General features: G+C 30.5%; 1 protein-coding gene across 1 annotated transcript in view; it reads right to left on the bottom strand.

Annotated features, from left to right (window-relative positions):
* Nucleotides 1-20,171, bottom strand: part of LOC130900844 (proto-oncogene tyrosine-protein kinase receptor Ret) — a 73,254-nt gene extending 53,083 nt beyond the window's left edge. The window contains exon 1 of the mRNA XM_057811751.1: nt 19,978-20,171. Coding sequence (XP_057667734.1) covers nt 19,978-20,035 — 58 coding nt within the window. The 5' untranslated portion in view covers nt 20,036-20,171. The remainder of the gene's footprint in view (nt 1-19,977) is intronic.
* Between the last annotated feature and the right edge of the window lie 5,677 nt (nt 20,172-25,848).

The following is a 25,848-nucleotide window of genomic DNA, read 5'->3' as shown; positions in this document are numbered from 1 at the left end:
TACCGTTGAAAGAAAGAGAATAAGCTAACTTTCTAAAAGATTTTCCAAATTATATGAAACTAGAATTTTTTCAATCATATCAAAAAAAATGAGGTTCCTTATGATAAATATAATTTTATACATAAGACCTCATATTTAGAAAATAGATCAAGAAGTCATCAATTCAAAATTCAAAGATATTTTTTCTATTTTCACACTAATCAAGCTACCTACTTCATTTTTCTATCAATAATTTTGTTACTTGGTCACCTCACATTACCCTAGATTTTATTCTCATATCTTCCTTACATTCCACATTTTTTTGCTTATTTTTTTTTTCATTCAATCAACTTTATCTTCCCTGTAACCCCTTCAGCTTATAGCTTTTCTTCATTATTTATTATCACAAATAGATTGTTTATTCTCCTTAAATACTTTCCTATAACTTGCATACTTTTTTGTAATCCACAATTAGTTTTTTTATTATGTAGACATATTCTCATATCTCTAATTTCCTTATGAATAATGAATTCTTTTTAGTGTATATATTTATTTTTTTCTACATCCGTTATAATATTCACGTCTTTTTTCATTTATTTGCATTTTCTGAATCGGTCAAAAAGCGTGAAAAAATGTACCGCTACGGTACTTTAGCGTCACACTTTTATTTCTTGATATTCGTTCAAGAAAATCCGTTTTGTATCTAATTAAAAAGAGTATAGTATTAATATTAGTGATGGGGAGTAATAGTAAAGAAAGTTTAAACTCCACACCAGAAGATGTTATTGAATCGGCAACTGCGGCGACTATGAATCTTCTCCCTAAGAAATCTAGCTCCAGACGATCTACGAATGTAAGCTTAGATATTATTTGTAACATTTTTTAGGTTGATTTAATATTAGGAATCGCAGGAGCTCTACGGAGGGAGGAATTATATAAAATGAAGTGTAACGTTTATTGATAATACCGGAAATGTTTCGATTATCACAGTACCTGATATAAAAACTTATGATCAACGTCTATTTAATTTTTATTGGTGAAATATCTGAAATATAAAAACTAATGACCCACAAATGTCAAAACAGATCATTTGTTTTTGCAGTATAGAAATGGAAAATTCAAAAACCCAAGTTGTAGTTATCAATACCTTTCCAAAAATTCCCTCGTATATCGCAACATATTTCAATTTACCTAATTCAAAACACTACACTGTGCATACATTTCGACGCTCTTCGGCGGTTCTATTAGTAGATTCCGGTGGTGATATAATTCAACTAAAGAAGCACGATGGGTGGAAATCCAACAAAGTTGCGGACGGTAACGTAGACAATTCAATGAAAAATAAAATGGAATCCGCAGTGAAAATTTTAACGGGAACAACTAGTTCGACTTAAGCCATCATTGTAAATGTTCACGATCCTACCAAAAATCCAATAAGTACTAATACAACTGTAGACGATGTTATTTCTTTGAACTCGTTAAATGTTACCAATTCAAGTATCAATAGTAATGTAACTTTTTCTTAACTTCAAATTAATAATACTCATAGTTGTACTTTCAATCTTACTATTACAATTGATGAAAGTTTTATCGAATTTTTTCAAGTGTACGGACGTAGAAAAAATTTTATATGAACCTCGTGAGTTAAGTAACTTTTTTGCACTCGCAGGAATTGCTAAACCGTGAAACGTGTATTACTTCACTCACTTGTTGCATAAATAGATATTTTCGTATTTGATTTAAAAAATTGTTAGAATAAACTTCATTTTTTGTATCCTTGACCCAATATTTGTCCTAATATTAGCATTTCGACGGCTCAAATTTTTTCTTTATACTTTCAGCGTTGAGGAAAACATTATTCGTCTATTAGTATTAAACAGTATTTATACTTGACTGATCCTCTGGAAAATGTTCTTATTTCTTATCTTTTTTACTCAATATTTGCCGTAATATCCATATTATGAAGGCCTCAATATTGTTCATCATAATTTTAACATTGAAGGTAGTAAACCAGTTGAACCATTCTACTATCGCATATCTGTGAAGCACATATATACAAAATTATGTGTTTTCTATAAACTATATATCTGTATTTTTTTGTGTAGCACAATAATTAATGTTTTTCGAACACTTGTAATTATCCATGTTATCAAATTGAGATTCATGAATTGTGACAATCTTATCAAAGTAAACAACAGAATCGAGCCTGCGAGATGGGGATTTTATGATGTATTGTGATACAATAAGTACCATATGGATTATATACCTGTATGGTCCATAATTAAAATAGCCGGAAGGCAACGATAATTTAAAACGGGAATTTGAAACAATACACATTCGCTTGACTATTTGGTTAACAGAATTGGATGAAACACACACAAGATACATGAAGATAGCGACTTCATCATTTAACCACAGCTGCTGAAACACAGACAGATGACCTTTGTTCCAACAGGTGCTATTTGACGATGATGATAAATGATCATATGGACATCAAGAGAAGTCAAACTATAGAGTTTCTTTTTTTCTAACAGTCTATTATATGTTCACATTGGATTCATATACGAATAACGAGTTTTCTAGGCCAGATAATTGTTTTTGAAGTACCCCGTATTAATCATTTGGGAGATTATAGATTATTTTATTCATTTGTGAAGCAAACTTCTCCAAGTTTTCAAAACTCTCAAGTAAGACAACAAAAATCTTGACTATAAATGAAGTAACGGAAAACTTTATATAGTGAGTGAGTGATTGTTTATCTGTTCTAATTTCTGAAGTATTACGTCACCCCAAGTTACTTTAGTCTGCTCAAAATGTTTGCGATCGCTCTATAGGAATTTCCCTGATAGTGGGTGAATCAGATGGTTGGAAGAATTAAAATACACAAGCGGGTACGAATATGATAAAATAAACTTGGTATGATAGATTTTTTCATTTTACTTTATAAAAACTCATTGGTTTGAAAAATTTATTTTAAAAAAGCATTTCTTGACATTGACTTCTTTTATTCTTTCCTTTCATTTTTCTGTTTTTTGCTTTATTTGTCAGTGCTCCATTCCCACTATTCTCAAATCTCTTCTAATCACCTCCAACCATTTTAGCCTTGGTCTTCCTCTTCTTTTTCGCCCACATTCTCCATATTTAAGTACTCGTTCCACCCATCATTCTACCTATATGTCCAACCATCCTTCCCTCTGCCCCTTAATCATATGAGTTATACTTGGTGCTTATACAATTATGATGGTTTTCTGTTTCTTCTCCTTCTGTACACTCCATATTATTAAACAAACTTGATCGAAAATTGTTTGAAAAATACTTCACGCCAAAAAAATGAGAGCATTGAGCTGAAATTTTAAATAATTTTTGAAGAAGATTAGATGTATGTAGAAAAAAATTAAGACTTTACTGAGTGACACAATATTGGAATTACAGGGAAGCAAACTTGTTGGAATATTGATGTAAAAGATATGCTTGCTTAAGATATTATCCATATCAATAGAATAAGAGCATTGAGCTGAAATTCTAGAAAGGTGTTTATGAAGGCTAGATGTATGTGAAAAAAAATTAGAACTTTGATGGGTCCCATAGCATTGAAAATACGTGGCACCAAACTTTTTTGAATATTGATGTAAAACATAGACATGTTTTAAAAATTATCCAAGCCAAAAAAATTAGAGCATTGAGCTGAAATTTTACAAAAAAGTTGAAAAAGGTTAGATATATGTGAAAAAAATATGTTATACTTGGTACTTATACAATTATGATAGTTTTCTGTTTCTTCTTCTTCTGAACACTACATCTTTTTCAATTTCTCCGTAAATCTATTTATACTCTTCATTATTCGATATTCATACTTTCATATTGCTAGTTTATTTTTACTTCTTTGTTCCTTGTGCAGATTTCACCTTTGCTTTTTACACCACTTTCTCTAAGAATTTTTTTGCTCAACAATTTATATGATATCCAAAAGCATAAAAAATAAATGTAAATCCAGAAGTGCAGCGAATTATCAATAGCATTTGAATGAGTTTGTTTTTTATTTTGGCTAGAGTTTGTTTTTATATTTTTGCGAAAAGTCCGATTTGCAGAATTGAAAACAAACGATTGGAATTTGTGAAAACGCGTTAAATGGGATTATAATTTCGTTGACGCAATAATAAAGTACATCTGAATATTTTCCGAATTAATTGAGAGTTGGAATTCATTGAATTTGAAAATTTCAATAATTAGAAAATAATAACAAAACTTAATTGAACTGGTAAAATAGGAATATCAGTGGAAATACAGTAATTAACAATATTTTGTGTAGATACGTTGATGGAGTTAACAAAGGAGAGTTGACTTGAGCTGGAAAATCTCTTGAGTTTGAAGGTTGGTTATTGTCTCACATTTTTTGTAATAAAAATCACATACATCTAAATGTAAAGTTGGCTTTTTCTCAACCCCCCCCCCTGTAGTTGTTTCCGGTAAGAGTTTTTTGCATCACTGGATGACTTGAATTGAACGTCATTGGATGAATATTCTTTTAAATTTGGTAATATTGGAACCCCGCTTTGATGTTGCATCAACGATATCAACTTGTGATTCAAGATGAAGACCTATTAACCAGCTTTGCCAAATTATTACTAAAACATTTTAGTTTATCAAATATTGATCTAGAAGACAGAAATTTCCAAAATATTAATCTTCTATATCTTATTCATGAACCTTCAGCTTTCGTTAAATTGATTTTTGTTTATTCTAATGATTGCCGGCTGAGTTAGTTTTGCGGTTTCCCAATCCTCGGACAAAATTCTGATTTCATCAAAATCAAACAGGGTGGTAGAAGTAAATTTTCTGATGATAACATTCGTTACTCCTCATTTTGCATACGGTAATTACCGTTATCCTGTTAAACTTCTCTTAAAAAATCGAAAAAAAAAAATCTGCAGCGACTTGCTGTGTTCAAAATATATTACTAAAACTTATCTAATTTCATTTCTCTTAATATTCACACCGTTTTTAGTTATTTGATGTACGTTTATGGTGGATAACATGAATTGCACAATAAAAATAGCCCTCAATAGAAAACTATTTTGCAAATGCCAATGTGCATCCCCCGCGTGCAGTGCAGACAGACTAGGGTGACTCACATAACACAATAATAAAGATGGGGATGAAAATGTTTGTAGTTTACGGCAGACAGTCGACGGCAGTGGATTCCTACGTACGTGGACGCATAAAAAAGTTTAACGACTAAAAGGGATTATAATTGAATGCAAAAATTCTATAAAAACTATACTACACCATGATGTTTCATCATTACTTCAAGGCACATTTGTTAAAGATATAGCTACACTACAGTATAATATTATTATTCTACAGCCTATATGGGCAGAAAAATGTACACTATAGGAAAATAAATCAGTTTTATCAATACCATACAGAAAAAGCTTGTTTTACTACTATTTTATCGATACTTTAAAAATCAATAAACATTTCTCTCTGTCTCCTTCATTATAGCAAAAAATTGCAATCCTTAGTTATACAACACAGTTTGTTTATGTAGGCAGAAAAAGTTCTCCATAATAAAACAGTTTCATCATTACAGATGACATATGTGAACAGAAATCTACACTACATTATATTAATAGCGTTTCATGAGTATCTCCAAGCACTGCAAGCGTACATGGATAGTTGTACACCGAAAAAACTATACTATGGCATACTAAGACAGTTTTACTATTACTTAGAAGTATAGTATGCACGCTATGGACAATTGAATACATAGTACTGCATAATATAACTAACAGTCTTAAGGGGTGACACACCTCTAGAATAGATAAGTATTGTAAGGTCGTGAGGCGGAGGGCCGGCTGTTTAAAGGTTGTCCAAAAGTTTATTTTGATATTTTGCTAATTTTTCGGAATGTATGTCTGTGTTGACGTTGCGTTTGTACAATTTGTTCATTTCGTTTAGGTTCTTGTAGGTTTTGGTTAGGTTAGGAGGCATACAGCCTAGGTTAGGTTAGGTTAGGTTAGGTTAGGTTAGGTTAGGTTAGGTTAGGTTAGGTTAGGTTAGGTTAGGTTAGGTTAGGTTAGGTTAGGTTAGGTTAGGTTAGGTTAGGTTAGGCTATTTATTTGTAAGGATTAATTGTTTTCGGATGTTATGTCGCGGATATTTTGAGACTGATATTCTGTCTGATGATATGGAGGCATGCAGCAGTCTTAAGGGACTAGTACTTTTATTAAGGTAAGAAATGACGCATAATTAAATATTTTTTTTCTCGTTTTCTTTGATATAATTCCATATAAAACTTTTGGTTTAATATCTTTTAATAATTGAACATTTTTTTCTTCAACATCATGATAGCCTCCTACTGCGATGAGATAATCTCGAATTTGGTAAATACGAAACAAAAAATTCAAAAAGCTTTTTAAAGAGGAAAATAGCTTATATCGTAATTTACCAGCTTTGAATGAAAAATTGGAAAAAGAAGCAAAATAGTAGCTGTTACAGTAAAAAACAACAAATCAAATAAAACGCAAAAAGAATTAAATAAATCTGTCGATCGGTGACGAAGAATAACGCGTGCGCACTCGAACTATTATAACTTTTTCATTATTTCGTTTTTTGCTTTGAAATTTTAGTAGATGTTTTGTGAAAGTAAAAGGATGCGAAAAATGTGAAAAAATCAATTTTGTGCAAATTATAACCGGTACTAGTCGCTTAATACCAAAAAAGTTGTACTACAACATAATATCATGAAATTATAATCATTTTAAGGCACAAATTTTGTTTATGAACAGTTGAAGACAGTTAAATCAGAATAAATGACTTATCTCACAAGAAAAAAAATAAATTATCGTTTAAAAAATCGTCACTACAAATTACTCTCTGAGTAAGTTTTTTCTTTTATTTGCGATTTTCCCATTTATCTAACTCGCTCAAAATGATATTATGAATTTAAGACTCGTTCTAATATTTTAACTTGTTTTATTCAGATTTTTTGATCGAATAATTCCATTTCCATTACTTTAGATTGAATTTCATAGTTCAAAGTAGAACAAAATTGAGGTCGATAAGTCACACACACAACATACAATTGAAATTGGAATCGTGTTCATAATGGTTCTAAATTTAAAGCTGTGTGTATATGAACGAAATAAGGATATGAAAATAGACCTAACATCAATTCACCAAGAAATTATACTATTCCTTATGTTATGATGTGATAATAAAAGGAAGACGATATTTCAACTTTATGAGAAATTTGATTAAATTTATAATTCTAAAAACATGATAAGGACTGAAAATTTTATAAATAGGCTCAGTATTACATTTCTTATGAGAGTAGCGTTGCTTTTAAAAATAAGATCAGCAAATGTTATGAGTTTGAATATCTGATCTATTGAAGAGTAAATTGCTCATTCTATATTAATAAATTGATTGATGGTACAGTCGCCTAATGAACAGATGGCCCTTCACAGAAATGATAAAAAAGTATTAAATTGACCAAAGTAAAGAAAATAATATCGCCAGAAAAAGATCAAGACAAATAAAAGTACCAAAGAGATTTGCAGTAAATGATTAATATTGTTATTGATAAAAAAAATTATTTTCTTTGTGTTTGTATTGAAATATCAATTTTTGGAGTTGAAAATTAACTCAAAGGTGGGAGAATGTTGAGAGTCTAGCTTTTTGAAAATTATGAAAATAATCTTTTTTTGTTCAATAAATAGTTTCAGTTTATTGAATTATTTGACATTGCTGTAAGACTTTTAAAAAATAAAACTGATAATTGATTAAATATAAAAGTCCTTATCTAAAAGTTTAATTAATTAAGGAATAACTAATTATTAATATTTTTTAATCTAATCATAAAATTATCTACCTAATTTTAAAACAGAAGAGACCTAAAATCAAGAACATTTAGATGCATTAATAAATGTTTTTACCATGGTCAAGAACCCTGTTTGATTTTAGCAGCAGGGTGAATCACCACACTTAAGACTTACTATTAGAAATAAACCGAGTTTTCTGAAATAGATTGATTGTAAGAAGAACTGTAATTAAAAAGTCAGTCGATTTATAGCTGTTATATTATCTTTCAATCGAATTAATAAAACATTTGCTTGAAATATTTTTTTGTGAACAGAAATTGAAATATGAGCAAGTTATGGTACTATATGGACACATTGTATCAAGGGAATCCTTAACCTATATCTGAGAACCTATAGCTTATTTATAGAAACCAAACTCATTCTTTTTTGAAAAAGAATTAAACACTTCTGTCGCTGAATGATTTCTCAGACTGCAATTTCTTTTCAAAACAAATATATGTAAGTACAAAGAAGGTGTTCTTAGTTTTCATCCTGTCGGTCGGTAACTGTTCGATAAATCTCTGTTTCTATAAGTTTGAATCTACAGGAATCTAATGCGATTTCAACTGAAAAGCTTGGATATGTGGGAGTCATTAGATTCTTAGCATTTAAAAAGGGTGTCTTCTGCGAAATGCGAGAAATAGAATCCAATTCAGATCCTAATCAATATGTTAACGTTGCGGGACAGTTTTAAGTGAATATATTATTTATGTTAGCTGAAATATTGTAACTTTTAAACATCAAATAATTCTCTGTATAGTTTTTTTTTAATATAATATTGAAAAAATCAAATCAAAGGTTATAATATTTTTTTATATTAGAAATGGTAATTCGTAGAAAAACAGCGTAGATATAACTAAAATTTACAACATTTTTCAAATCTTTTGATCATGATTTTTCACGTTTTCTTGTCAAAACTTCCTCATCGCAGCATCACACCAAAACACAAGTGCTAAATATGTTGAAGAGAAATTTAGTGCTGAAAAGCTGAATAGTGTGATTGGAGATAATATAAATATTTGCTAAGATTACAATTTGATTGTGTTTAATTGTCTGAAACTGATAAATAAACATATTCATGTAGATAATTTACTGAAAGAAATTGTTCAATATTAAAAAAAACGTAATATCAACCAACATTAGTGATATAATTTGAACATTCTAGCAAAGTATTGAAACAAAATTCAAAATTCTTGAGGCCCTAGTACCTGACCCAGCACAAAAAATTTGAAAAACAATATAGCTTCATACACTTTTCTCAGCGATGTTCAATAAGTTCGATATCCTTTTTATAATAATTTTCTATCTTTATTTATGTGAAACATCACCAAACACTCGATGGAAACATCTTCACAACGCTGTTTTTGTTCCATTGTGAGCAATCGCGACACCCATCTCGCTTTCTATTGTACAAATTTTCAGTTAATATGTGATGTACCACACTATTTGAAATGTCTTTGTATAGATTACGTACTTTCTAATACAGTGGGATTTTTCTAGCAGCTACCGCCATCTCTAGATCAGTCCAGGTACTGCTGAGACTATCCTCGTAACTGATTTGCATTTCCAAATGAATGTTTGTCTAATTGATTTTCAGCCCCTCATGCGCTACGTAGATGTTTCTTCTTTCACTTAAAATTAGTGAGGTTACCTGAATCCATTGTTAATCAATTTTTTTATGGGTAGTAGATTTTTTAATTTGAGATTGTACCAAATATCATGCATATTTGTTGCTTTTATGCATTGTAACAAAAGTGGTAGATTTGCACAACTTAAATTAGATAATCTTTTAAGGCTTACACGAAGATAAAAAACTAAAAACACATTCGAATGTCTGATGAGGTGAAGAACAACAATAAAATTAAAATAACTAGACTTCTTGAGACCCTAGTTGTTTGAAATCACTACAATTTATACAAAATAAAAAGCTCCATATCTTTTGCAACCATGTACAATCTTTCAATATTTTCTCGTGTAGCAATCTCATTATACATCTTAGCATCTTATTTGATAGTGTCGCTAGTGTTTAATAGAATAAGTGACGTATGCGATTAAGAGAATGCCTTGGAACCCGCGTACTGTTTTTCTCCTCAATAAATGCCATTTCGAAATAAGGAATAAACTTCCTGCTATTGTCAGTTTTATCTGAATAAATGTCATTGTTCAACAAATACACAAATTACAGTTGATTTCTTGGTGTTTATGGCAAAATGAGTGGCAATCATCGAAATCAAACCTACGCAATGCGAAGCCGAAATTGAAACCCTGGTCGTAGTCAATCAGTGAAACATCACTTGAGCCTCTTATTTTCAAACAAACATCAGTAACTTATCGATATAAGATGAGGGTGGGGGCAGAAACTGAAATATTAATCATAATACATCATTCTTAATATGCTCAGACTCAAAACTTGTTATCGTGTTGCGGGAGGATAGTTAAATTAACTAGGTTACGAATAGGCCATACTAAGCTTATCTACAATTATTTAACTACAAAAAGTGAACCTCCCATTGGGAACTTTCCAAGACACGACTAGCTATAAAATACCTAATAACTGACTTCCCCAAATTTAAACAATAAAGACAAGATAAAGATAAAAATATAGAACAAAATTGAAATATCCACAATCTTTTCAAATATGTAAATGACATTAACGTCTACAAAAATATAACCCATCTTATGATTCCTGTCGCTAAAATATATGGTTTGAAGATTTGATATGTCTAGAAATTTTTGGTACATTTTTAAACTTAATATGGTTCTTGGAAGGTTGTGCATTGCATGTAAGTCTGAAGAATTCCTCTCATTGATATTATAGTACTTTTAGCATAGAATAGAAAGTTCATGAAGACGATGATCTATATTTAGTGATTTAGATCGCTAAAATATGCCTTAATAACATTTTTCCCATAAAACCTGCTATACCAATCTTGAATATTTTGTATACGTCTCTATATATGTTTTAGGATTTCTAGGGCAATAAATTCTGTGTGACAATATTAGCTTCTTCTTTCTGAAATGTTTCTGATTAATATATTTAGCACAATTTATATCATATTTATTACAACTCATGTTTTTGGTTTAAAGATAAAATCAATAGCCCAAAATCAAATGCATAATCAATATATAAATTAATAGGAGTAACAAATTTAATGTTTGCCATAAATCAAACTTTCAGAATTCTATCAAAAAGGCGTAGCTTTTCAACCGAAAATTCATCAAAGAAATTAACACATCGATTTATATAATCTGGAATGTTATCTACATTGTATTGATCTCATTTCTTAATCACTTTGTTAATTATTATGCAAGTCATCTCATTCCTCCTACAACTTTATAGTTTCTATAGCGTAAACCTACGTACTATTTATTTTAACCCAATTGCTAGTCACGATTTAAACAACAAATTAAATGGATATAACTGATTTGAACAATAATATTCATTTGATTTCTTCAAATTCATTTATTTCGCACTCTTTTCCCATCTCTATTACATTCTGTTTCCTCAATTCAAAGAGCTGGAATTTCTCTTCGTTACAAACTATTTAAGTAAATACTTGTAGTCTCTTAATTATTGTCAATTTTTTCCATTGAGAAACTTCTTTAAATACCCAAAAAGATAGTAGTCAGACGATGCCACTGTGGATATTTTGAAATATCTCAAGCTCAGTCCATTTTGGTGGAATAGCCAAGCTACTATAAATAATTCGTCTACCACACAAATTTCATACGTTAAGGTCGGTGCTCTTAATAAGACTTGGATTCAAACATGGGTCAGGTCTCATTGTAAACCAGTCCAGGTCACCAACATAGTTGGGTTTGTGGCTGCGAGTGTCCTTGAATAAAGAAAGGGTGAGAGCAACAGCTAGATTTTAGTTATGAAGTATGTAAATTTGGATGATATAAATAAATATTATTAAAAAATACTGTATTCCAAACTGTGCCAATATGGGCCTTATTTGGAACACAGTAGTTTAAGTTTCCATTTAATCTACTTTGTTTCAGATCAATCAAAATAACAGCTAGGATCTTTATAAACCAAAAACCTGTTGGTAAAAGGCTCAGAAGCAGTTTGTAATGGTATGTCGATGAGTACGGCAATTGCTGCGTCAGAATTTCAGAATCGTTACGTTGGCTGATATCGGCATCGACTACGTAGAAATAATAAGATTTGCACACAATTTTACCAGATTTGGAGGTCTGGCTGGTATAAATGGGCAATATGATTATTCAGATATTATTAGGCGGAAATCACTGCATATGAAAATTACTAGAGCATCCGAACATGATTGATGTGTGCTGAATTCGATCATTTTTGGTGCAACGATAATGTAGATGACTAATTTCAGTTTTAGTTTATTAGACATATAGTTATGAGAAATTAATAAATAGTAACATGTAGTTAATACCTAAAACAATATCATCACCTCATTTAATATGATAAGATATAGGTATTTACACATAGATTAAATATATAACAAATTTTATCTAATTAAAATAATTGAATTGTCATAAAGGTGGTAACTCAAATAAAATTATAATAACTTGTTGAGATAATTTTTACCCAGGTGTTATAATTTTATAGATACATAGATAATCAATTTTAATCAAGTTCCTTTATGCGACAAATAACCTCTCAAATAATATCAGATATAATGTTGGTTGGTAATAAATATAATTTTGAAAATATTTTATAAATATCTATGTATTTTTTTCGGGTTATCAAAAGACTAAAATATATTGAGGACTAAGAATATTGATACATTCATTTATCAAAATTCGAAAATAGTTTTCAAATTATCAATAAATAAGCCTTAAAACGATTTGTTCAATGTTTAGGCAACATAAGTAAAATATGATTGAACAGCAATGAGCAAATTTTCTGTTTTTCAACTATATATTAGGGCAAGATACTTGATTTCCACTTTGATACAAAAACAATGGAAATATAATAAATATAAGGGTGTTCCTGGACTTGGTGGAGAAAATTCGGGAGTGAGTAGATGACGTGAAACTAATGCTGGATTAATTTTTTTGGAATACCTTAAAAACTTGGTATATTCAACATCGCTAAACACAAGGAACGAAGTGATCGATGGAATAAACTTCCATTGTGACGCTATATCCTCCGTAGACTTCAGAAGTGCCCATTTCGAAAAATTATTATATTTTTTTTTTGGTTTTATTTGATAACTTGTAAGCTAACCAACTAAATTTTCCTACAATTCAATTTTTTCCTTATGTAAATAATATGAGGTTCGATAATATGCAGCTCAATTTGATTGTGTTTTACTCGTATTATACTATTTTCAATAAATAAATACAATTTATGATAATATTCTTCAGAATGTCTCTTTATGGAGAACGATTTACTTCAATATAAAAATCTATATATCTCCTAAACCATAATCTTGATCAAAATGAAAAAACAGTACCTCTTTGTTAACAATTCGATTGAAAAATTGATTTTTGCTATCTCTAGATTGTACAGATTGTCCCTGTTACGGATAAAAGGTAGTCAAGGACTTATAAATACAATGCCCAGGAGAATTCATACAAATCCAGGTAACAAAAGCTACTTAATATTTATAAAACGTTGTTAGTTTGTTGTTTATTTAAGTATAATTAATATTAACAATGGAAACAAATCCCAACATCAAAATATGGAACATTACTTGTGAGGACTTTCTGAACGACTATCAAATTATATTGATTAATATAATTGTCATAAAAGTCATAATATATCAACAAAATATTCTACTTAATTGAATCGTGAGTTACTGTCACTACAAAAGTAAATTTAGTTTGTTAATAAATAAATGCTGTTTACATGGACAGATTATAAATATTCAGAAAATTGAATAAAAAGTTATCAACACTACAAATGAATGAAACTATATTTATAGACAATGCAATGTCAAAGAAAGACACATTCAACTATGAAAATCTTCGAAACACGTTCTAAGAATGAGTATTTTTCCATATGGGTCACATACATATAAATGGAAAAGCTATTAATTATAATGAAGACCTAAACAAATTTGGGTAAAATCTATAGATTTGTGATTAATTTCAATGAATGTGTCACTAAGTGAGTTTAGACAGATTTCATTAGTACTGATTATATTAGCTTCACCTGTTTGCGGGTTATTTAGGCTCGATACAAGTTACGACGAGATGTAGGTATATAAGCAGGTATATAATTGAAAAAAAAAACAAAAAACTTGCTATCATGACATATAGAACTAAAAAGTGAAAAAAATATAGTTTAAAATAACTGAAAAATACTCTTTTAAAGCACATCAAACTGAAAAGTATTTTTCATTCATTAAATGAAATTGAAGTTTTTTTTAAAAATAATTTTTAATAATAATTTTTTAGTTTGATATATTTTAAAAGCATGCTTTTCAGTTTTCTTAAACTATATTTTGATTTTATTTGTGGGTGACATAAGTTATCAATATCAGATTATAGCGATATAAGGTCAAAACAGTAAAAATTAGTGTCTATTAAGCACATAACTGATTGAAGGAAACCCATAATCAAGACGATTTATGAGCCAAACATATAAAGCCAATTCAAGGAATATTATCTATGATTTTTCCGAAATAATTTTTGAACTAGTTGATAATTGTTGGCAAAATGCTTGATAAAGAATGAAACAATTGATTAGTTTCTCATCTAAAATACTACTTTCTAAAGTTATGCCAATTAGCGAAGCGAGGCTCCTGTGACATTGACTAAACTGCAATCCTTTCTTCCAATAGCCATTATAACGTTATCTTATAACATTCGTACCTTCATTGTTTCATCAAACTTTGTTTATATTTGGGTTGAGGACTTTCCCAAAAATCCGAGGCAAATTCGAAAGTTTACAAAACAATGCTACATTTTTGAAGCATGTAAAATTTGATTATACTGATGAGTTTCACCTAATTTGAGTCTAAAATGTAAATACCTAATCCAAAAATTCAATATTTCAACTCGTTAACTGCAATGTCAATCAAACTAAATTTGTATTATAAACAATTAATTTCGTTCTGGTTTTATTTATTCTACCAGTGCTTTTTCCAATAGAAAACTTTATTTTCATAGCTGTAGCAATGACAAATGAGTGATTGTTGTGTTAAATTTGAATCTACATACTTTAATCATTTGTTAAATTAGTCGGACTAATTCAATTAATAAAATAAAAAACAAATAACAGGATACTTTGGTGATAGAACGAAATCTTATATGATAAAGTCAAGCGAGTCGACAGTTTAGAAATTCATCATAAACATGATAATGAACTTGTTTGAGGTTAACAAGAATAGCGAAACAATTGATAATTTATAAAATTTCTCTTGGAATATTCACTAATTGAGATTTGTGAGATATTGAAGTTACAATTCTGAAATTTTTCCATTCAATCAATTACTAGTTACATTTCTAACAATCGGTTCGCTGTTTTGTGTGAATTTTGGACGATCTACATTTTTTCGATAATAAAGTATTCCAGGCCATCACGATCACATATTTGTGATTATATAGACACTAATAACATACTATTTGAAAGCATAACCATTTCACGTCAACGTGAAGTAAATCAGCTACCTACATACCACGATTTGACCCCGTGAAACTTTTTCTCGTGCAATTTTATTAGATTCTGATCAATACAAAGACACAACAAACCTCATCTGCCCTCTAAGTGAATGTACTCTATGCTATCTACCAAATACAGCCTGATATATCTAGAAGAGTTATGGAACATTAAATATTTCGAATGATTTTTCGAATGAGCGCCATGCCTTGGTGACCCAGCGCACACTTTTGTTAAATTCTAATATCAATGTAGAAAAATGATAATATCAGCATTTTATAAATCTATTATAATGAATTTGACAGTATCCTTCGAAACTGAGATATAAACTTTGTTCTCAACAAAGTTGAAGATTAATTTTAAGTTGGACAGTAATGGATCGTATACATTCAGTTTATTTCTTCAGTGCACACAAATCTAGTCGTATTGAGCTTCCTCATTTGATAGTATAACTATTGAAATGATTCTAGAAAAGTATTTCTTTTCTAATATCAAAATGTGGTGAGATTCAATGAAAAGCTGCAATTAGAAAGTATTAGTTGCGTTACAATCCATGCAAATGTCATGACCCAAAATGCTCCAGAGATTTCCAAGTTATGGCTCTATTTCAGATTATAAAAGAAGCACTTGCTGTATAGTTTGGATGTAAGATGTTTCACGAATATGTTTATGGTGAAGAGTTGACAGTAGAATCATACCATTCCACTTGAAGAAGAAGATATTAGAAGAAAATTTGAAAGTTAATAATACTACCTGTGTCATTTAACGCAAAATTAGTTAATTACAGCTACTAGAACTACTTAAGAAGAGCACCACAAAATCCTCAATGAAAGGGACAATATGACAAGATTACAAAACTAGTTAACACCTGCTGTGTCTATGAACAATCACAAAAAGATTGTATCAAAGATATAGTGGTAGTAAAAAAAAATACCTACACTTACATGCCAAATAGTTGCATCTGAACTATATGAATTGAAATGAAAAATTTTCCTTGAAATCTGCGACAGCTAAAAGGTCAGTCTTCATATGAAGGTACAGAACAACAAACAGAAGGGGAAATTTAACCATAACACATCCAGTTCACATCACCATCAAAGCAACGGGATCTCCGAAAAGCAATTCATGTAGCCAAAAGCATATTAAAAAATGTAGTATTGACAAGTTCGATGTTCAACTTGCTTTAAACTGGAGATATACACCAAGAAATGATATTTTAGGTTCAACCAACCAACGTCTATACAGCAGAATAACCAGATAATTATTACCTATAAAAGAGAGTAACCTAAAGCCAAAAATAATAAAAGGAGTCACAGCCGAACTAAAACGATTAAGAGAAGAACAAGTCAATTAACGTAATAAACACACAATTAATAAAAAAGTCAGGCACAAACCTGCTCATCGCCAATGGGAAGAGGCGAGAGTGGTAGAAAAGCCTGAATATCTACCAAGATGTGTATATAATCAAAATGATCAAGGCCAAATCATATGTAGAAACTTTATTCATCTGTATAAGGCACTATCAACAACAAAGTAGTTTTTTTTGAAACTTAATAAACAGATGAACCAGCAGTACCACAGGTTCCATCACAAGAACAATTACCAGCTGTTTCTAAGCCAGAAACGAGCTCGTCACCAAACACTTCTAATCATTAACAGAAGTCAAACCTGGCTCAACTAGTGACAGCACTAAGATAAAAATTTGATTAACAATTAAACCTATAGTGTTTTGAGAATGCCTATATTGTGAAATTTATCATAATTTTTCAGCTTGTGTAAGATTGTTAATTTTCTTTCACAATCACTAATATTTCCTTCATAAATACTACGATAATTTTTTGATCCCCTCTCTTTTAGGATCTTATGGAATTGAATTTGTAGATAAAATTAACATCTACTTTTTAAGTAATTGCTCTACTTACAAAAAATAACCTTTATTGGTCTATTAAAAAATGAATATGGTAGCGAAATATGCATCGTAATTTTCGCTTTATCACGCAACCTGCTACTTTTAATACCTGAACTCTTTTAGAATTTGCAAATTGCGTGTTTTAACTTATTTACATCGGCATATGGTGTATCGGTACATGTTGAAGTTAAGTTATAAAGGGCAAAGTGTTTGCTATAAGGAATATAACAGCTTAAGAAAAATTACAGTTTATTTTTTAAAATAAGGGATATAATAAAGAAACTAGAATTTATTTTTTCCGTAATTCATTTGCATAATAAACATTCATGTATTTAACCAAACATTCACCAAAAAAATGGCTCGTATACAAGAGAGGACCCAAAAATAACCGGAATTATTTATTCCATTTAAAAAAAAGGGTATCCCATTCAAAATGCTTTCTATTACTACTGATACATTCGTCTCTTCAGAAAATTTCTTGTGCTCATCTGTATATATGACTTCTAAATTGTTCTTTTCTCAACCTCTTGAATAATGTATACTTGCTACTATTTTGTCCTTCTGAAATTCATGCGTGGGGATAAGAAAAATTTACTCGTGGACATATCAGGCGAGGGGCATTGTTATGGTGGACAAACAAGTCACCTGTATGACTCAAATCGATTCATTTATTAAAAAAAGAAACGTAATCTTTTCATTTCCGAATAAGAAGTTTGATTTACGATCTGACATGAGGAGAGAAACTCTGCATGACCTACACCGTTAGCGTCAAATTAGCATTATTTTGATATTTAATATGCGGGCTTCTTCTATTGATGAGACTGTTGCTTCAATTCTCGATCATAACCATAGTGCCATGGCTTATAAGTAATAACCTTTCACAAATGAACTGTTCCTTGAAAGCATGACAATGTTCAATTCGATATCCTTTCTGATTGCCTGTGAAAGCTCAAGATGCAACTCTTTTCATTTCGAAAAATAACCCACTACTCACTGTCAGTTGATCAATTGTCACTTGATGGTTGGTGAGCAAAAGATCTCGAATGTTTTTATTATATTTATCGATTCGAGCAGTTGATGGTCGGCCACAACAAGGTTTGAGATATATCGATATATCTCGCATCTCAAACCGTGCAAAGCACTCTTCTTGTTGATCTTTGTAAACTGATTCCAAAATTAAAAATGTTCCAACAGCATCAAAGTTTTACAGCTGCACGTTGTTCACTCGACTTGACATCATAAAAACAAAAAAGTGAAGATAGAAAAAAATAACCACAAACGAACACATCGGCCCATGTTGATACCACAGAAGGCATTGAACTGATAATGTTGAGCTTCTGACAGAAAAAATGGTTACTACAAAAGTTGCGCTTGCGGTAATGCTATTCCAGTTATTACTGGCTCCTAGGTATTGCAAAAGATTATAGAAAAACACATTCACATAATATATAAAGAATAAATCATTGAGTTTCAGTTCTCGAGTCTTAAATAGAAATTTCATTTGGCTCCTTCGGAAGAACATGGAAGAAAAGTGTATTTCCACTATATTTTCTTTTTCTTTGTGTCTCACGATTATATCGAAACATGTAGATAAACTGTTTAAAATAATCCTTCGACTGTTTGACCTATCCAAAATATGACAATAAGATGCTAGAGATTTGAATACCAAATACGTGTTGTGTTCATAAAGTTTTTAAGAAGCATCACAATTGAAATGTTTTTTATTCGCTTAGGTCCTTAACTTTGGGCACATCATCATCATTCATAGACGCGTGTGCAACGAATGACTCGATGCTATTCTAGTAACACTTCATTGGAATGATTTTTCCATTATAATTTATGTTATAATTAAATATTTGTATTCAATAAATTTGAGGACAATAAATATCTAATCGGTGCAACTCAGGCATTTAAAGTAAACATGTAAAACCGAATCATCAAATCTTCATGATCTAAGACTCCGTGTCTCTTGTGGGAACATAAAAGATCGAGAAAACATGTTTCTATTTATTCACTATAACTTTATTATGTTTAAGATGAAATTGATTTTGATTGAATTATTATTTATGGTTTGTTAACTTTACTGAATGATTTCTAATTAATGTCGTCTTCTTTTGCTTTGTGTAAACATTACCTGTAGCACGACATCTTACTATTATCATTTGGGGATCATTTAGTTAAGCATTTTCATTTTATTGCTGATTAAAGGATTATAAGGCATTAAAAACTTTATAATTGTTGAAATCTTCTGTATAATTGCGTTTTAAAATGTAAGAAGAGAAATTCGTATTTGAAATTTTTAATTTTAGAACAGATTCTAATGAAAAAAATTTGTGACAGATTGTTTTGGTCTATATATCTCACAATATTCGTCCGAAAACAAACTTTTTGTATATTGTCATGAAGTACTAGTCTCTTATGTGGAAAATACAACTTACATCTTCCTCTGGCATACCACCTGACTTATTTTTCTAATCAAGTTATCATGCTTATTTTGGCAAAATATACTTACTATAGTTTCAAAATAAAAACATTGGGTGTCAAATTATTTTTTCATAAGAAGAATTTTAACTAATATTAGATTCAATTATCATGTGAAATATATTCAAAACTTATTCAAGAAATACGAATGTCATACTCACCGAAATGTGCTTGCAGCATAAAAATCCACATTAATCCAACGTCCTTAATGTCCTTCATATTTTTATATTTCAAATACGAATTAAAGTTACTCACGTCATTACATAGAAGCTGCCGAAAGTCACGCGATCACAAATTTTACCGCCAAAACAGAGCTTTAGACACGTGGTAAGCTTCAGCAATGCTTTAAGGTATTAGAGACAGTGAATTGAGCGTCGCAACGCCGAACGTCCTGTCACATCCTTGATTCCGATTGCGCTTGTCCTCCCTAGACCGTGTCGACGAGGAAACTTTCTGTCTGCGGTTTGTGCAACAGGATTCACCCATTACATGCTTTTACTATTTCTCGAAGCTTTTGAATCGAAACGAAAAAAAAGTGTTAACCAAACAATAATGAAAAACATTGAACGTATTAGAACATATTATAACAGAAGCAGTTTATATTGATTGATTATATTGATATTTGATATCGGAGAATGTGAAAATATTGTCGGTTCTCTTTGCTTTCCTAAAAAATATCTTATTAGCATTTACGGAGGCAATCCGATAAGTTTTTAGCTCGATTCTGGCGAAATTAATTTAGTAGACGGCTATTTCCAAACTTCCAAGTAGATCGGACTCGTAGTTTTGTTTTGACTGCACATGGTGGCAGATTCTAGGAAAATGGGCGAAGAACAACAACTTTTATATCCTGCGTATGCTGATTCTTCTCCTCCGTAGTCGCACCTCAGTTTTTGATGAGTATTGATAGGTCGATTGAAAGTACGCGAGATATCTCAGACAGTAATCGATTCAAAATTCACGTGAGTCATATCCTGAAGAAGTTTTAGATATGAGAAAGCTGGCGGTGTGTTGGGTACCGTGTTTAATAATTCTGGTACAAAAGTAAGGCTACTTCAGAACAATGATTGTCACTGTTCAACCGCAATCCGAATGAGTTTCTCCGTTTTCAACAAAAAACGGACGGAAAAACTGATTAATAAATTATTGTTTAACGAGAAATACTGCTGAATCGTTCATCGCTTTTCTCAGATTTTAGTCAAATAAGATCATCGCCGCCACGGAGACTCACTTTGGCTGAAAGAATTTGGACAATCTATGGGTCAAGTTCATAGAGCTAATGCAAAATTTTCGTTTTTCTTTTGTAGGTTTATCAGACTACTCTTGTATAATATAGAGGTAGAAAAAGATTTTCAATGGAAATGAAATATGCATTTGTGTTTATGGCATCATATCTTCATTTGTCTAAAATCGTTTTCCACAAAGCTCTTTTCCATATTTAAAAATAGAAAGTAATCGCATAGATCTAGATTAGATAAATATTAAGGATGTGCCCATAAATATTCACATAATTCGCCTATTTTTTTATTTACGGCAAATGCGATTGTTCTTTTTTGCAAAAAGATCAAATCAGTTAAATTTTTTAGTTTTTCGAAGTAATCAATAAAGAGCACTAATTTGGAATCCAATGACCCTGTGACCAAAATCACAACTTTTCTTTTGCTATATTTTTCCATTTTTTTAAATTTCTTGGGTATAAATTTGTAATACTGTCCCATACACTATGACGTAACGCATAAAGCATTCACTTGGATCATATATAACTTTAATACAAAATATAAATAACCTATTCGGATGGAATTATCACTTTATTAGCTATTCCGTAATTTTCGGAGTCCATTGCTAAATAGAATAGCACGGCACTTTCCAAAGTACTTTGTCAAACCACCCTCGTATGCAATAATTTCTGATAATTCCTTAAATTCTTCAATTCCTCCATATTCGTCATATAGTATTGATATATAATTGTTTATACCTGTGTAATTTAAATAAAAAAAATTAATGGAAATTAAAAAAACTGTTTATACAATCTATATTCAAAGGAGTTTTTTCGAACGGTGTGCCCAGTTCCGGAAATCCTTCAACACGACTCACTTCATAATAATCTGCAAACTAATTTCAGTAATTAGCTCGATCCATTCTGTTGAAATAAAAGACCCACGCATAGACGTATATTCGTCCTTGATTGTCCCACCTAAATACCATGAACAACGCTAATTTTAGAGCAATACACCAGCGTACAACCAATTACATAATTATAAAATTATAGAAGCTATTGTTTTATTTTAATCGCAATGGATTTATAGGGAGAAATTCGAAAAACATTATTTCATTACAAAAGTCTGAAAGTATTCAAACAATCGTATTATGAATAATTTATATAATTAGATATATAAAGTAGCTCTTAATGAAAATGTTGGACTGAATTGATACCTTCCTGTTGCTTTCAAATAATTCGAAACCAAAGTAAATGCTTCAAGTTGAAATTAAGAAAGAAAAGTACAACTAAGAAACCCAAATTAGTGTGTAATTAACTGAATTTTTAAACTTACGTATATCAACATCAAACTCCTGTGTAGCATTTTGGATTTATTCGATATTTTGATAAATAATTCATCTATTAACAATAATTTAAAAATATACAAGGAATGGAAATTATCTAATGAATAATCTCAACTTAGCGTTTCATATGGAAACACTGGAAATATACGGCATGGAGTGATGACATATGTACATGCAATAAACGCCATGTACGAGTTTATATTTTTTATTACATTTAATAATAGAAATGAAATCTGAAGGATTACTTAACAAGTTTATACTATCATCCATTCCAGTTTTTAACGTGATCAGACTACATCTTTATTGTGGCTACTTCCACTAACTTCTTGCTTATATAAACTCGAACGGATTAGTTCGTTTGAACCTTCGCGTCTTATGTTGGTTGTCTAGAAACTGGATTACTTCTATATTAGAATGTGAAGTATATATCTTCTGCATACTTTCTTAATATTATTTGTATCGATATCAATTTAGAGAAACTTATGTTCCCAACATACTGTTATGAACTCGTCCACGACACGGTCCGTTAAGCCGGTCCTGTTCGGTTATAATGGAAGTCTAAAATTTGGCGACTACGCTATGGCCGACGATAGGGAATAATAAAGCCGCAGCTATACCAGCCCATCCCAAATTAAATTTAAAATAAACATAAAATTTCAAAAAACCAAAAAAAGAGCAAATAAAACCACTCAAAAATAAAAAACAAAACCAAAAAGGACCTTTTTTGCTTACCAGCCTCACTTTCCTTTTCATTTGGCCAAAATCTTCCTTTAGAAATAGTTAGACAAACACAACCCAACAAAACCACCACAACTCCAGCCCTGTAGAGGAGCTATTCCTAAATCAGGGCCTACTCAAACAAACCACATTTCTAACAAAAATCCTCCTTATCCTACCAAACTTCAACCACAGAATCTCTTTCTCGCTCTCGCTCTTATTCGTCTAACCTACTTTGTCCTGACTATTTTACCATAAATTGAAAATCCCTCTGAAAGAAGTTATTTTGGAATAGAAATCTGCTATAAGGAGCAAAAAAGCCGCCTACTATGAAATGTGGGTTTTCAAAAGAATTACTTAGAGGTAAACATTATTCATTTATACCAATTTGATAAATCAGAATCATCAATCAATTTCGTTGCCAGCCTGTATCATATGTGATACGAGAAATTTTTATAGCTGAAAAGGCCACGCACTAAAGTCATTGTGGATTATTCTCTTACTTATCAAATGAATTCATCAAAAAGCCAAAAAAAATTACCATAAGGGAGAAATTAAAGTAATAGAAATAATAGACACTGCAGTGCTTTCAGTTTAATTAAAACAACGGATTTTATACTCTAATTTGATTATCTCACAAGTAATTTAATCTTTTTAGAAAAATAAATAATAAAACAAATACATTCAAGCCTTGTTTCGGCTAACCATAAACAAGAGCGGCAATTGCAATTGACAAAGGGGGAAACTAAAATGCATATTAAGAAAGGGTTGAATTGCACTATAGTATTTTCGTAGCTCGACGTTGAGCATGAATGTTACAGTGATAATAAAAATGTATCTTTCATAAAAAACTATTTACAAAATGAAGAAAAAGTTGTTTTATTCCAATCAAATCAATTCCTAACCTTTCAAAGACGATTTTTTGCACGAGCATCATCTTTCAACTCAACTATCAATGACTTTAAAAGCATTTAAATGACTCTCTTCGGCTCAAAGTAGTTCACTGTAGATCCATAATTGGGATATATCAGCTTGTTAGAACCTGAAGATTATTCAAAATGTAATAAAACTGCATAATTACACGAATTGGTGAATTCTTTCTCTTACATGTATGCTTATTGGGAATAGTTAGTTTCAAATGTATACACCTGATTAGAAGTCTTTTATTTGCACCTCCTTTTTGTGTCTCTTCAATCTTTTCAATCAAGCTGAGTAGAGTCATGGAGCAGATCTTTATAGCAAACACTTCAATACGTGTACTATATAGAGCAGCCTAAAGTGTATGTGAAATTGTGTTAGAATTATTTTAGTATTGTTTCTTAGAAAAATTGAAAGATTTGATTATGTTATCTCAATTTATTGCGAGCAAAGTTAGAAAGATATACATGAATTTGTATTGGCATTGTTGGCGTGAATAGTTCTTCAAAGCAAAACATTGCGACAAAAGAATATAATAAAAAAAGAATCTCCCTCCAGATGAAAATGTACCTAATTGAACGAAAGACAGCTTGGACGATGAATTATTTCTACAGCTAGATTATCATTCGACCTTGATAGTTTTCCGACCATAGTTAAACCCATATCCATTTAAATTGATAACCTAACCACGCAACTGAAAATGCATTTTAACGCCAAAATTCATGAATAAAATAATAGTTAATTCTTTTATTCATATTTAATTATCAATGAAGATATAAGTTCAGCCAATGCTATCAATATAAGTAAGTCTTCATAGTTTCCATTTTCTCAATAAATAATCTTTTTGTTTGTTTCTTCTAGCACCATGGAATTTCTAAGTCTGATTCATAAATTTTATCACATTCTGTTTCTTATAAAAATTAATTTAGTTTATTCAAACGATATTATCAAATATTTTATCAATTTTTATTGTCATCAGTAGGAAGAACGTATCGGAAATTCCAAGACAATAGAGTGTAGAATGTTTGGCTGTTTAAATGAAATTTTCTCATCAAATTGTCACAAACTTTTAATTAGCCTAGTGCCAGAAATTTCTTCACCAACAAAATGCCAGAGCGGAAAACGTCTCCGTGTGAGTGCAAGATAGAAATATGGAAACCTGCGGGTTAGAAAGAGGGCGCTTATGGAAAGCAAATTAAAAGTTGTACAGAAGAAATATAGAAGTTGTATATACAATTTAAGATTAATTTTATTATACTAATTGAAAAATGACAAGTTAGGTTCGTGAAATTATTAAATTGTTAGGCTGTTAAATATAGAATCATTCGAATCTTCAATTTACTCAATTCAAGGCTCTAATATCTCATTATCTGTGAACAAGATTAATAATAATTAATATTTCACGATTTCATATATATAAGTGATTAATATGTAAGCAATTTATAGAAAAATTTATTTACTATCAATATTGGTAGGAACTGCTTCGACATCAATGTTACGATGGTGAAAATCGTACTGACCATCATTTAACACCCATCCATTGTCTTCTGCATTCAACAATATCGTCAAATACAGATGTGCATTTCAGCTTAACAAGGAGGCAAATGATACGTATCAAATTCAATTACTTTATTTTCAAATGGTTCATCAATTTCTTCAGTTGTAAAATTTTCCATCACAATTCTATATTTCTTTATAATTTCCAGTTAGATTGGCAAGATTGATACATTTTTGAACGACTACTGAGATGTTGAATCATACACTCCAAACCGTTAGAAGATTCCTACTTTTGTTTTGATGATAAAAGCAATATTCCTACATATTGTCTCTCCTAG

Source organism: Diorhabda carinulata, chromosome X (genome assembly GCF_026250575.1).
Source record: "Diorhabda carinulata isolate Delta chromosome X, icDioCari1.1, whole genome shotgun sequence".
NCBI classification, from domain to species: domain Eukaryota; kingdom Metazoa; phylum Arthropoda; class Insecta; order Coleoptera; family Chrysomelidae; genus Diorhabda; species Diorhabda carinulata.
Note: the sequence above shows the minus strand (reverse complement) of the source record. Positions and strands in the feature narration are given on the sequence as shown.